This window comes from Somniosus microcephalus, chromosome 3 (genome assembly GCF_052327205.1).
Source record: "Somniosus microcephalus isolate GS21.2 chromosome 3, FLI_Smic_1.0, whole genome shotgun sequence".
In the NCBI taxonomy this organism is placed as follows: Eukaryota; Metazoa; Chordata; class Chondrichthyes; order Squaliformes; family Somniosidae; genus Somniosus; species Somniosus microcephalus.
Window position 1 is genome coordinate 319,401,413 of NC_140989.1, and position 13,375 is coordinate 319,414,787.

The 13,375-nt window shown below is 40.1% G+C and overlaps 2 protein-coding genes across 4 annotated transcripts in view; both read left to right on the plus strand.

Annotated features, from left to right (window-relative positions):
* gpbp1l1 (GC-rich promoter binding protein 1-like 1) overlaps nt 1–7,758 on the plus strand; it is a 119,391-nt gene extending 111,633 nt beyond the window's left edge. For all 3 annotated transcript variants that reach the window (XM_085983031.1, XM_085983030.1, XM_085983032.1), the window contains 3 exons: nt 742–863; nt 4,068–4,170; nt 7,371–7,758. In XM_085983031.1, coding sequence (XP_085839157.1) covers nt 742–863; nt 4,068–4,170; nt 7,371–7,526 — 381 coding nt within the window. In that variant the 3' untranslated portion in view covers nt 7,527–7,758. The remainder of the gene's footprint in view (nt 1–741; nt 864–4,067; nt 4,171–7,370) is intronic.
* Nucleotides 7,759–8,319: 561 nt separating this feature from the next.
* ccdc17 (coiled-coil domain containing 17) overlaps nt 8,320–13,375 on the plus strand; it is a 95,939-nt gene continuing 90,883 nt past the window's right edge. The window contains exons 1-2 of the mRNA XM_085983028.1: nt 8,320–9,762; nt 10,211–10,486. Of these exons, the coding sequence (XP_085839154.1) occupies nt 10,268–10,486 (219 nt within the window). The 5' untranslated portion in view covers nt 8,320–9,762; nt 10,211–10,267. The remainder of the gene's footprint in view (nt 9,763–10,210; nt 10,487–13,375) is intronic.

Below are 13,375 nucleotides of genomic sequence, written 5' to 3' on the forward strand. Positions count from 1 at the left end.
GAACTTCCAAAATTCCCTAGATTCTTGAACAGTCCCAGTGGATTGGAAGGTGGCAAATGTAACCCTACTATTCAAGAAAGCAGGGAGAGAGAAAACAGGGAACTTACAGGCCAGTTAGCCTGACATCAGTTATAGGGAAAATGCTGGAATCCATTATTAAGGAAGTGGTAACAAGGCACTTAGAAAATCATAATATGATTAAGCAGAGTCAACATGGTTTTATGGAAGGGAAATCGTGTTTAACAAATTTATTAGTTTTTGGACGATGTAACTAGCAGGGTAGATAAAGGGGATTGACAGGATAGATGTTGAGAGGTTGTTTCCCCTAGCTGGAGAGTTTAGAACTAGGGGGCATAGTCTCAGGATAAGGGATCAGCCATTTAAGGCTGAGATGAGGAGGAATTTCTTCAGTCAGAGGTTTGTGAACCTTTGGAATATTCTACCTCAAAGGGCTGTGGATGCTGAATCATTAAGTATATTCAAGACTGAGATAGATAGATTTTTAGACCCTAGGGGAATCGAGGGATATGGAGATCAGGCAGGAAAGTGGAGTTGAGGTCGGAGATCAGCCATGGCGGAGCAGGCTCGAGGAGCCGTATTGCCTACTCCTACTCCTTATGTTCTTATGTTCTTAGAACAGTGTTCCATTAATAGTGCTGCCCATTTTCCATCTGTTTTTGCAAAACTGGAGCATGTACTGTTAATACATTTATTTGTTTATTTTAACTGTTTTCCCAATAGGACTGTGTCCGTAATATTCCAGAACCGAAGGAAAATGGGAAAGCAAATGGTCATCAGCATAGTCTCTCCTTCTGTGGTCCAGAAAAAGACTACCTTTCCAGTTCTCTTGAAGCAGAACATAGGTATGATTATTTTTTATTTTAATTTGAGACTGTGTGATTAAATTATTTTCAGTTGTTGTACCAGACTGGACAGAACAATGAGTTTAAGAGTCTAGATTTGGATTTAGTGCCGACCGATGGGATGAAAATCTTTTCTTTCTATTGACTGAAGGAGCTCCAAGTAAAAATAAATCTGGACAGTTTTAACTTGGTGGGCATGGGTTCACAGTAGAAAAATGTCCATATCGTCACATTAATTGGCATGAAATAAGCATTCTCTTCAGAAAGCATAAAGATGGTTGGCATGAGGACGATAAATATCACTCTGACCTAGGAGAGATGCTGTTTTTGAAGTTAGTTAATTTTTAAGTTTCTTTGGTCAGCAACTTGCATTTCTATAATGCTCCTCATGTACAGGAATGCGTCTCGGATTACTTCACTGCAGCAACAACCTACATTCACATAGTACCTTTAATACAACACAACGTCCCAAGGCACTTAACAGTTCAGGATCAGAAACAAGCAAAGGAGAGGAATTGGGTGAAGAAGTAAGAACATAATAAATAGGAGTAGGAGTAGGCCATTCTGCCCTTTGGGCCTGCTCCACTATTCAGTATAATCATGGCTGATCTTCTACCTTAACTCCACCTTCCCGCACTATCCACATATCCCTTGATTCCCTTAATATCCAAAAATCTATCGGTCTCTGTCTTGAATATACTTAACAACTGAGCATCTACGGTCCTCTGGGGTAGAGAATTCCAAAGATTCACAATCATTTGAGTGAAGAAATTTCTCTTCATCTCAGTCGTAAATGGCCGACCCCTTATTCTGAGACTTTGACCTCTAGTTCTAGACTCCCCAGCTATGGGAAACGTCCTCCCCCAGCATCGACCCTGTCAAGCCCTGTAAGAATTTTATGTGTTTCAATGAGATCACCTCTCATTCTTCTAAATTCTAGGGAATATAGGCATAATCTCCTCATAGGACAATCTCCCCATCCCAGGAATCAGTCTGGTGAACCTTTGTTGCACTCGCTCTAAGGCAAATGGGTAAGGAGACCAAAACTGTACACAGTACTCCAGGTGTGGTCTCACCAAGGCCCTATATAATTGGAGTATGACTTCTTTACTCTTATACTCCAATCCTTTTGTGATAAAGGCTAACTTACCATTTGCTTTCCTAATTGCTTGCTGTAGCATATTAACTTTCAGTGATTCATGTGCAAGGACACCCAGGTCCCTCTGAATACCAGCATTTCCCAATCTCTCTCCATTTAAAAAATACTCTGCTTTTCTATTTTTCCTACCAAAGTGGATAACTTTACATTTCCCTACATTATATTCCATCTGCCATGTTCTTGCTCATTTACTTAACCTATCTGTATCCCTTTACAACCTCATTGCATCCTCCTCACAACTTACTTTCCCACCTAGCTTTGTATTGTCAGCAAACTTGGATCCATTACACTTGGTCCCCTCATCTAAGTCATTGATATAGATTGTAAGTAGCTGAGGTCCAAGCACCGATCCTTGCGGTACCCCACTAGTTTCAGCCTGCCAACCCGAAACTGACCCGCTCATTCCTACTCTCTGTTTTCTGTCTGGTAACCAATCCTCAATCCATGCTAATATATTACCCCAATCCCAGGAGTTCTAATTTTGTGTAATCACCTCTTGTGTGGCATGTTATCGAATGCTTTCTGAAAATCCAAATGTCTCTGCCATTTCCTTATTCCCCATTATAATTTCTCCTGTCTGCCTATAAGGGATCCACATTTACTTTCACTAATCTCTTCCTTTTATTACATACCTGTAGAAGTAGGTTTTAAGGAGGCTTTAGAAAGTGAGGAGGGATGAAGCAATAAAAGGAGTTGGGGGTGAGAGTGCCACAGTGTGGAAACTAGATCGCTGAAGGCTTTGGCACTGATGGTAGGATATAGGGAAGAATCCAATTGAGGTCCATTACTAAACACAAACGGGCCAGCAGGTATAGATTTCCAATTTGCATATGTATATCTCCCATGTGTTTATATCAGAGAGTTGTCTGCATCTGGATATACGGTGCATTAAGACATCTGCATTCTATTTTATGTTCAATTTTCTTTATCCTGTACCATTCTTCCTCTCCCTTATCCAAAAAATGAAGCATTTGATTACTACCGCACATGCCATAAGTAAAACAAGTGATTTTGCAAGGCAAAATTGCTGAAAATCAATTGCAGGGGAAATGTCAAAAATTGCAAGGGCTGATTTTTCTTCCCAGTTTGGCTCAGTCTTTGTTATTTCCCTCTTCATCAGCACTTGAATATTAATCAGAAGTGGTTTTTAAAGTGCTGCTATTCTGCCTGTCTCCATCTACCCAACATTGAAGGACGTTTCAACTGGATAATGTAACAGCTGGTCTTAGTCAACAAGTGCGAGGCCCTGGTCACAGATGCTTCCATTTAGACTCTAATTTTGAACTGTGTGCAGAGCTGAATGCTTGCTGACTGTAATCAGCTGGAACCACCCTTCAGTATTATGTGGGTAAAGAGAGGCAGAATACGTTGCACTTAGAATTAAAATGCGGAGATTGGAAGAAACTGTCTGGGAATGTTGAGTTATGAGTTGTAAATGACAGAATTTGTCTGGGATCTTGTGCTGTGACAAGCAAGAGTGGGCTTTATCTTTAATTTTACCTCAGTAGGAAGTTTTATGATATTGTTTCTATCAAAAGTGCAGAGACGATTTACAAGGATGATACCAGAAATGCGAGGGTATACGTTATCAGGAAAGGATGAACAGGCTGGGTTCCTTTTCTCTTGAAAAACGAAGGCTAAGGGGTGACCTAATAGAGCTCTTTGAAATTATGAAAGGTTTTGATAGAGTGGATACAGAGAGAATGTTTCCACTTGTGGGGAAGAGCATAACTAGAGGCCATCAATATAAGATAGTCACCAAGAAATCCAATAGGGAATTCAGAAGAAACTTCTTTACCCAAAGAGTGGTGAGAATGTGGAACTTGATACCACAGGGAGTGGTTGAAGCGAATAGTAAAGATGTATTTAAGGGGAGGCTAGACAAGCATACGAGGGAGAAGGGAATAGAGGGTTGTGCTGATAGATTTAGATCAGGAAAGATGGGAGGAGATTCGAGTGGAGCATAAATGCCCGCCTGGACTGGTTGGGCCTGTTTCTGTGCCATATATCCTATGTAATCCTATGTAATGTTCATTTCTGCACAGATTATTGAAAGCAATGGGTTGGCAGGAATGTCCTGAGAATGATGATAATTTCTTGCCTCTGACTGAAGATGAGCTCCGGGAGTTCCAGGCTAAAACTGAGCAGGTATGTGTGTTGTATCATTTAAAAAAAACTATAAGACTGCATTGATTTGTGCTTTTTTTGAATATATTAACCAAGCCAGTGTTTTAAAGCTTGACAGCCACCCAACAGGATTTTTTGCCAGAACCTCGTGTTATGTCTCCGCTGTCCCATATTATAGGGAACATATGTTCCACATATGACAAATTTTGGTCTTCTCTCTGGATCTCTTCTGCCATGCACAAATACACCACATGTTTCTTTCTGCTCTAAGTAACTTTCAAGTGGTGCAAACTTGTTATTATGTAGAAAAATGTCGCAAGGCACTTCAGGGGTATAAAGAAAAACTGATGCCAAGCCAGGGGTCACAGTCTCAGTATAAGGGGTTGGCCATTTAGGACTGAGGTGAGGAGAAATTTCTTCACTCAGAGGGTGGTGAATGTTTGGAATTTCTACCCCAGAGGGCTGTGGATGCTCAGTCGTTGAGTATATTCAAGACCGAGATCGATAGATTTTTGGATATCAAGGGATATGGGGATAGTACAGGAAGGTGGAGTTGAGGTGGAAGATCAGCCATGATCTTATTGAATGGCGGAGCAGGCTCGAGGGGCCGAATGGCCTACTTCTCCTGTTTCTGATGTTCTTGGGCCGTATTTTGCGACCCCTACAGGTGTGTACGAGGTGTGTACGTGCCCGTAAGGGCTGCACAAGTTCCGGGTTTAGGCATGCGCTACAACCTGGAACTTCTGATCTGTCAAGAATCTTCTTGACAAATCATCCGCATCCCCAGGAAAAGGGCGTCGCGGGCGGAGAGTTGGGCTATTTGCCCAACTTCTGCCCAGCGAATTCCCGTTAAATTCTTACGCCTGGTAAAAGCAGGTGTAAGGCCTGCTTTTACCAGCGTAAGAGTTTTAAAAAACACCAAAATAATTTTTTTTAGCAATTTATACATTTAAAAACCTGTGAAATAAAGTAATTTATTTTTAGCCCCTTTAAAACACGTAAATTTATATTTCAAAAAGTTAAATTTTTGTTTTAAATACTTAGTTAAATGCCATTTTAATTAATTTAAAAAAGTGATTTTTTAAATTTATTTGAAGTGTAGAGGTATTTTTTTGGGGTATATCCATTCATACTTATGGGGATTCCGTACATACGGAATTCCCATAAGCATGAATGGGGATTCCCTTCTGTCATTCATTGGGCCGGTCCACATGATCCCGGGGTGCATGCGAGCCGCCTGCACCCTTGAGATATGTGGGCTTCTTCCCGCGTTTACCCAGAGAGGCCTGGGACCATGAGTTTCCGTACCTCCCCGGACCACCAGGTAGGCGTGGATTTTATTTGCAGATCGGAGGCATTTCCCCATGGGAAGCCTTCAACCGCAAATTCAAGGCCTTTATGATTGGACACTTAATGCCAAGTTGTTGAATACAGATTTTTATCCCATGAATGAGTTATATAGGTCTTGCTCATGAAATAAATTGCATATTCACATCTTTCCATCAAATATTCAATGTGCATCAGATAGTGAAGTACAGTGAAATTGACCATGAATGTGTTTTTAAAATATGTTGGGCTTGGCTACTATAATCTTCCAAGAATATTTTACTCAACAGACCAATTTACCAATCTGAAAAGTGCTGGAGCTTGGAGGTAGTGGTCAAGTAAAAGAATTTGCTATTATATAGTTCCTTAACATATTCTCATTAGATCCCAGAGTGCTTCACATCCAATGAATTACTTGTGAAGTGCAATCACTGTTAATGTAGGCAAATGTGGCTAATTTGCATATAGCAAGGCCCGACAAACCGTAAATAAGATGAATGATGAGTTAATCTGTTTTGTTGTGGTGGTGTTTATTGGTAGAACATTAGCCAGGACATCAAGCATGCTCCCTTCTTTGATTAGTGTCGTGGGATCTTTCACATCCACCTGAACAGGTTGATGGGCTATCAGTTTAACTCCTTATCTTAAGGATTGCACTGCTGTCAATGTAGCACTCCCTTAGCACTGCCCTGAAGTTTCAGCCTAAATTATGTGCTGAAGTATTGGAGTAGGGCTTGAACCCACAGTTTTCTGATTCGGCAACGAAGAGTGCTACCAACTGATTTGGTTGATCCTGTTATGTGACTGAAAGAAATAGGAAGGATTGATAGTTGGAGCAGAACTAGTATTTAAAATGAAATCATTTGCTTGCATTTTTTTTTTGAGTAAAAACTATTTTGAGTAGCTGTAATGGTGTTTGTTTCAATGTTGTGCATGAGTTGAAAATATACACAGCTGGTTTCCTCGGAGACACAAATTTCCCTGCCATTTCAAAATAGTGAACAGTATCTGTTTAAATCATCTTTAGTTGTCACATTAAGGGATAACTCTATTCCAAAAACCATGGACAGTTTGGGCTGAATAGTCTCCTATTGTGTTTTAAATGTCATTTGTTCTAAAATAAATAAGCCAAGAAAAAATAGGAAGAATATCTAATCAGCCGCTTATCTTCATCCGCCATACTAGTTCCTTACTGGTGGTCTGTCCTATTTTCAACTAGTATGATTTAGTTGGTTGAGATGCCTCGTGTTCAAAAGCCTATTTTAAATCTCTATATCTTAATTGTTGCAGTGTCTTGGTCAATTACCAGCCATACAAGTTTTCTGCTCAAAGTTTGCTTCTGTTTCCATGTCTTCATCCCCACCAAGTCCTTCATGGTCCCTCACCCCAACTGTCCACCTAGTTCAATTCCTATTCCTTTGTCCTCAAATCTGAAAGCCACAGACTTGAATATACCTGGCACTCAACTGGCGTAGCTGTCCCCAGCCAAATCTGACTGTGCAACCTCAAGCAATGTTACATCATCTGCTTCATGGCCATGTAATTCTACTCCAGAATTATCATAGAGCATAATGTTATTCCCAAACTCTTCTCAGACACATTGCCTCCTTTGATTCCCCTTCTTTGCTCCCTCCTTACCTCAATGCCGATTGTGAGGAGCTTATGGTTTTTTTCTTCTTAAAGATTGAGGCTGTCTGCTCGATTTACTGAGCCTCCTTTATATCTAGATATAAACCTAAAAAAAAAGTGGCTGTGGTTTTCATGGGGTAAGTGGTCCAGCAGTATCAGGCATTCATTTTGATTCACTTTTATGGATTTAAACATGTGATTTTTTTTAATGTCTGGTATGAAACAACACTGGCTAATCCAAAATCTCTTTCAATTGTTCTTTTTAGCTGAAGAAAAATGGCTTTAGGAAAAATGGTTTTCAGTTGAAGAACCGATGTGCAGCTTTACATTTCGCCCAGTGGAGAGGCATTTTCAGTCCAGGGCTTCATGAAGACTCAGATTCTGAAACTAGCAGTAGTACCAATTCTGATGATGATGCCTAAACTTGGTACAAGTGGAATTCACGTTATATGTTTTCTTACAGCTGGAGGACTAAACTTACTAAAGCTCTTTTGGCACAGAGTTATATTTTTCCATGCACATGGGAGTTGATCATATCCCAAAGAAGAAAATGTGCTTGTTGAGCTTGTTTTCTTTTTTTTCTTTGACCAGCTGGTCCTGTTGAATGCTTCGTAGAATGAAATGAGTCAATAAAGAAGAAAAGGGGGCAAAGCACATACTGAGTAATCATTTACAAGGAAAAAAGTGGGTATTTTTGAAAGCTTGGGAAAAAAAACATTTGCAGACAATTAGTAGGATTAGCAGTGTGATAGAACAAGCCGTGCAAGAGACAAATTCAAAATACTGATGATAGGTTGTCAAGAATAATGCTAACTACATATGTTTTTCAATGTCGTGACATTTTGGGAAGAAGAAAACAAAATTTGTCACCAGAGGTTTATCTCCATTTCTTTGGTACAGTTGTAAAATATTCACAATAGGAGCTTTGAGTTCTTCAAACAGCCTTGATATTCAGGGTGGATTGTAAAATATAAATTTTGTGAAATTTCAAAGATTAAGATTATTTTGATAACGTTATTTACAAATTTAAAAAAGTGGCTATCACATATGAATATCTGTATGAGGAAAACTACTGCATTAAAATAACTTGGAATAAATATTTTGCATCAGTTTGCCAAAATGGTTTGTGTTGTAACTCTTTTACTGAGATTTGTGTTATGAAAAATGATTTTACTTTTTTATGAATAAAATGTTTGTTTCAGATTGATCCATTTACTGCAAGAAAAAGCAATCAACAGTATAAATGTATGCTGTTATTCAGCCAAACATGCATAACATGAACGAACATCAAAGTGCAGTATAAATTTTCCAAGATAATTAGTAGTTTTGATAAAATTCTAGAAGTAGTCTAAAAACTGTTATTGGGTTTCATAGCCATTGAAATCTTCCCTCATATCTGTAAATATTCAACTTTGTTCATGTATAGACCTAAGTGTTGCTTTATCATCAGATCTCTGTAATTTTATTTATTTGATCTTGGGAATTGGGCAATGTTGGCCAGCCTGCATTTATTGCCCACTCCGAGTTGCCCTGAGAAGGTGATGGTGGTCCTTCTTTGACAATCACTGCAGTCCTTTTGATGAGGGTGCTTCAATAATAGTGTGAGGTAGGGAATTTCAGGTTATTAACCCCACGACCATGAATGGAGTGGCAATATGTGTCCAAGTCAAACGATGTGTGACTTGGGAAATTTGAGGGTATTCATATTCCTGTGACATAGCTGCTTTTGTCCTTCTCAGCAGTAGAGGTTGCAGGAGAGGGCAGTGCTGTTAAAGAAACCTTGGTGAGTTAGTGCATTACATCCTGTAGATCGTACTTACTGCATTAGTGATGGAGGGGATGGATATCAAGTCCGGTGGTAGTGGTGCCGATCAAGTAAAGCGCTCTGTTCTGGATGGTGTTGCCAAGTTATCGCATGTTCTAGTGTTCTATTGTTCAAAACTGCTGTTCAGTGCTTGGAAGCACACCTTATTTATAGAATTCTTCAGTTACATTTTCAACTTTCAGTCATGGTATGAACTAAAAATAAGGCCACGGTTCACTGTCTCCTTCATGACATCATTGAAACCGAACTTGATATGGGATTCTGTGTTTTAGACATGGAGAGACTGAACAAAAAAGTAAGTACAGCAAATTAAAATCTAGAAGATTATCTTCTAAAGCAATTTGCTACATAATATTACCCTTTGAAAGAGATACTGGCATCTCATTAAGAGAGTTTTCAGGTAGACTCAATTCTTGCAACAACCACCAGGGTAAGTTAACAATGCAGCAATTGCAGAAGTCTTTTGAATGCCTTTTCTTTTCTCTATTACCTTAATTAAGTACTAAAAGAAAAACTAATTTGTAATGTTAGATTAAGGTGCAATAGGCAATACATGGTTTCCTTTAAAGTGCCATTTTTGTTTCCTCTGTTAATGTGGTAAAGCAATTTGCACACAATTCAACAAGATAACATTGCCCCTTTAACAGCAGTCATTTTTTGCAAAGATTAACTTGTCATATCAAAGTGCCCTGCCCTCCTACAGTTTCCTAGCAACAATCAAGGCGATCATTCAAACCAAACAACTTACTGCTTCAGAAAATGCAAACCACCTAAATGGAGATATATTAGAAGAAATATAAAAGACGGAATGCTTGCGAGTACTTGAGTAACAGGTTTGTTGCAGGAAAAAAATGGAATTGACACCCTGGTGTTGAAACATGATTGCAGTATATTTTGTGTCTGAGGTTTATACAATGTAATGGTTGTTAAGGATTTTAAATGTTGACGTTGTCAAGTTGACATCTGAAGACACGTTATTTAAAGCAACACCCCATTGGACTTTATTGTAGAAGCAGTGAAGTGCTTATTTCTGTTGCTAACCATTATGTTGATTTTACTTAAGTTGTATATTTTTATTTATTTATTTGTTGTGGGAAAGAGAGAAAATATGCAGCAAATTTAAATTTCAAAGTGCTTCAAGAAAGTGAAAAGTCTGGAGGTCAAATAAACAACGGTGTTAAAAAGTAGTTTTTACAAAGAAAGAGAAAAATTCTCAAATGTCTGGGTAATATGCCATGTTAATTGTTGTGAAAGTTTGAAAATTTATCTGATCATGTGCAGGTTTGTGAGTTTGTTTAAACTGAAGTGACTGAAGAACACTTTGCCAACTTCAGAATAATGGATTTGGGGAATTTCCATTGTCACAGCTGTAGCATGAACTTCAGATCCTTAGCGCTGTTAGAAAAACACAAGGACAAGTTCTGCATTGGCAGTTGCATTGGAAATCCTTCCTTGTTAAATCAGAAGCCAAGAGACTGCCTGCCTAAAAATCATGGAAATAGAATTAACAGGTGGAGAATAAATGAGCCAAGAATAACAACTACTCCAGATCATATGGTAAGGCCAATGTATGTCTTCATGTTTGTGCTACACGTGGGGTTTGCATCAGTGGTTTATGCATGTTGGTTTACAAATTGTACACTCTAATTTTTGAATTATTTTGCAATTTTGTGCATCCATCAACCTCTTCCTACAAGTCTGCTAGTTGCTGGTTTTCAATTTCTTGTGCATTGTGTCTTCCTTCTCACTCCTCTCTTGCATGCATTTGTCTTCCTACAGATCTGTCTTGTTTCCTATGCTGCAGCTTCCTCCCTTCTAGTTTCCATTCTGTTTTGCAAAACACTGTACTGTGAGCAGACAAGTCCATAATTACAGACTGAGCTCCTGGTGATATTCACTAGATTACAACGAAGAAGGGCATTTGACCCATCTTAACTGATTCTTTCAGAAAGAAAATCCTAAATTGACCTCAGATGGACCACACGACCAGTAAAGATAATCCACCAATTACCCAAGCTCTACAAAACATAGAACATCAGAGAAATATTCAAAATAATGCTTTGAAACAACAAAATAATTAAAATTCTTATTTTTAGTAAGACACAACAGGATATGTAGTATAAATAAAGTACATGTTGGAATAGTGGCTTGCAGAAAATAAGCCAAGCGACACACGCAATACAACTCGGCCGTAGCATTGAAGAATTGTGCAATCGGTGAAACTTCTGTCTCTCATAATCCAGTACTTATAGACATGTATCCCCTATATATTTTTGTGCAGTGGATACCTCTATTATATAATATTTGAAGATCCTTCACACTTAAGATCTAAGCTATTCATTTCATACTGCATTATTGCACGGCTACTGTGTGCTATCGATTAATGGGAAGTAGATACTCTTCCACATTGTGAGTTCTTAATCTCATTCAGTTCACTTGAAATGCATCCCCAGAAAAATAAGGAAGTTGTGTCATGACTGGGAGCTGTCAATATGACATCTCTGTTTGAGAAGCGAGAAAGGGATATACTGAGCAATTTTAAACCAATCAGCCCATTAGCAGTCATTAGCAGAGTAGTGATCTGGGTAAAGATAAGCAGAGTGGGTCAGGAAGGGACAGAGAGATTAATAAAGGTAATAGGGCACCAGTGATTAAAGTGACATCAGGGAAAAATAGTAAAAAGTTAAGGTACAATATCTGAATGCATGAAGCATTCACAACAAAATAGATGAATTAATAGCACAGATAGAAATAAATGGGTTTGATTTAATAGCCATTACAGAGACATGGGGGTCGATTTTCATTAAGCTGTCGGGGACGAGGTGGGACTACAACTTTCGGGTTTTAGTCCTGCCTACATCGACGTCCAGCCAATCCACATGATTTTCCCTTGATTGACCTTGTTGAGCCCGCCCGCCAGGCCAATTAAGGGCCACCCAGCAACAGGTGACGTCACAGACTGAAATTTCATCTGTCAAGAGGTCTTGACAGATGAAATATCAGTGTTTCACAGCTGTTTGAAACTGTCAAACACTGACAGTCTGACTTCTAACCTGAGTCCTTCTATACAGACTCAGTTAGAACTGTCACTGGCAATGAAAGCTGAAGGCTGTCACTTTTGACAGATCGCAGCCATTTTGCTTTCAGTGCCGGCTGAGTGATGGACTCCTGAAACCTAGAGGAAGAAAGGCTGTTACGGTAAGTACAGGTAATTTAAACTTCTTTACACACTTTAGACACACCAAACACACTTACCTTTGCACTCATGCACCCATCACCTGAACACCGACATCGCGACCCCTCCAAGCCCTTCAACCCGACGGCCCGCCTGCTCTAACCTGGCGTGGTTTGGAGCCGTCGGGAATCCCACACGACACCACTCAAAATAGGGATTAGGCTAAAAACTGCCTGTTAACTATCTGTTAACAGGCAGTTAATTGGCACTAATCCCTTCCCGCCTCGGGTCGGCGGGTCCCAGTGTGGGGCAGGTACCCGCCTCCTCTGAAACTTACGTGGAGGTGGGTTTTGGGCAGGATGGTGTCGGGACCCCCGATTTCAGAATTTCCGCCCCCCCCCCCCCCGCACGCCTAAAAGCCCGCCTCACGGCACACTGAAATTCTAGGCCATGGTTGCAGCGTGACCAGGGTTGGGAACTAAATATTCCAGGATATTTAACTTTTAGAAGACACCGGCAGAATGGAGGGGTGGGGGGAGGAGGATAGGGGGTGGGGGAAGGGGGGCGAGGGGTGGCGTAGCCCTGATAATAAAGGAGGGGGATAAAGGCAGTAGAAAGAAATTATCTTGGCTCGGAAAAACAAAATATAGAATCAGTTTGGGTGGAGCTAAGAAACAACAAGGGGCAGAAAACACTAGTGGGAGTGGTTTATAGGCCCCCTAACAGTAGTTGTAGTGTCAGGCAGTGCATAAATCAGGAAATTAGAGGTGCATGTAACGGGGGTAATACAGCAATCATGGGGGACTTTAACTTTCATATAGACTGGGTGATATACCTATCAATTCATCCAATGAAAAGCGACGAGTTAAGATAGTAACTATAGGTTTTTATTGGCTAAATGACAGAGCCCACCCTCGTGGGTGATCGGGTCCAACAAGGAGGAATACCAGCCATGTCGACCACCTTTATACCTGGGCAAGCAGGCGGAGCCATGGGCGGAGTCAGCTGTGGTCAGCCCAGGTATAACAGCGTGACAAGAGGTGACCTTGTGCAGTGATACAACAGTGTAAACAGTGATAACCATAGTGTAACGATATAAACAGTGATAACCATAGTGTAACGATAGTGAACGATAAAAGTGGTTTACCACATTCACCCCTTGTTTAGATTTGAGTCCGGCGGGGTGAAGTGTACTACCAGTTCGGGTATGTCAGTCTGTCCGGAGGCCTCGTAAGTCTTTCTGATCGGCGCAGCAGCGGTGGCGGTGATGC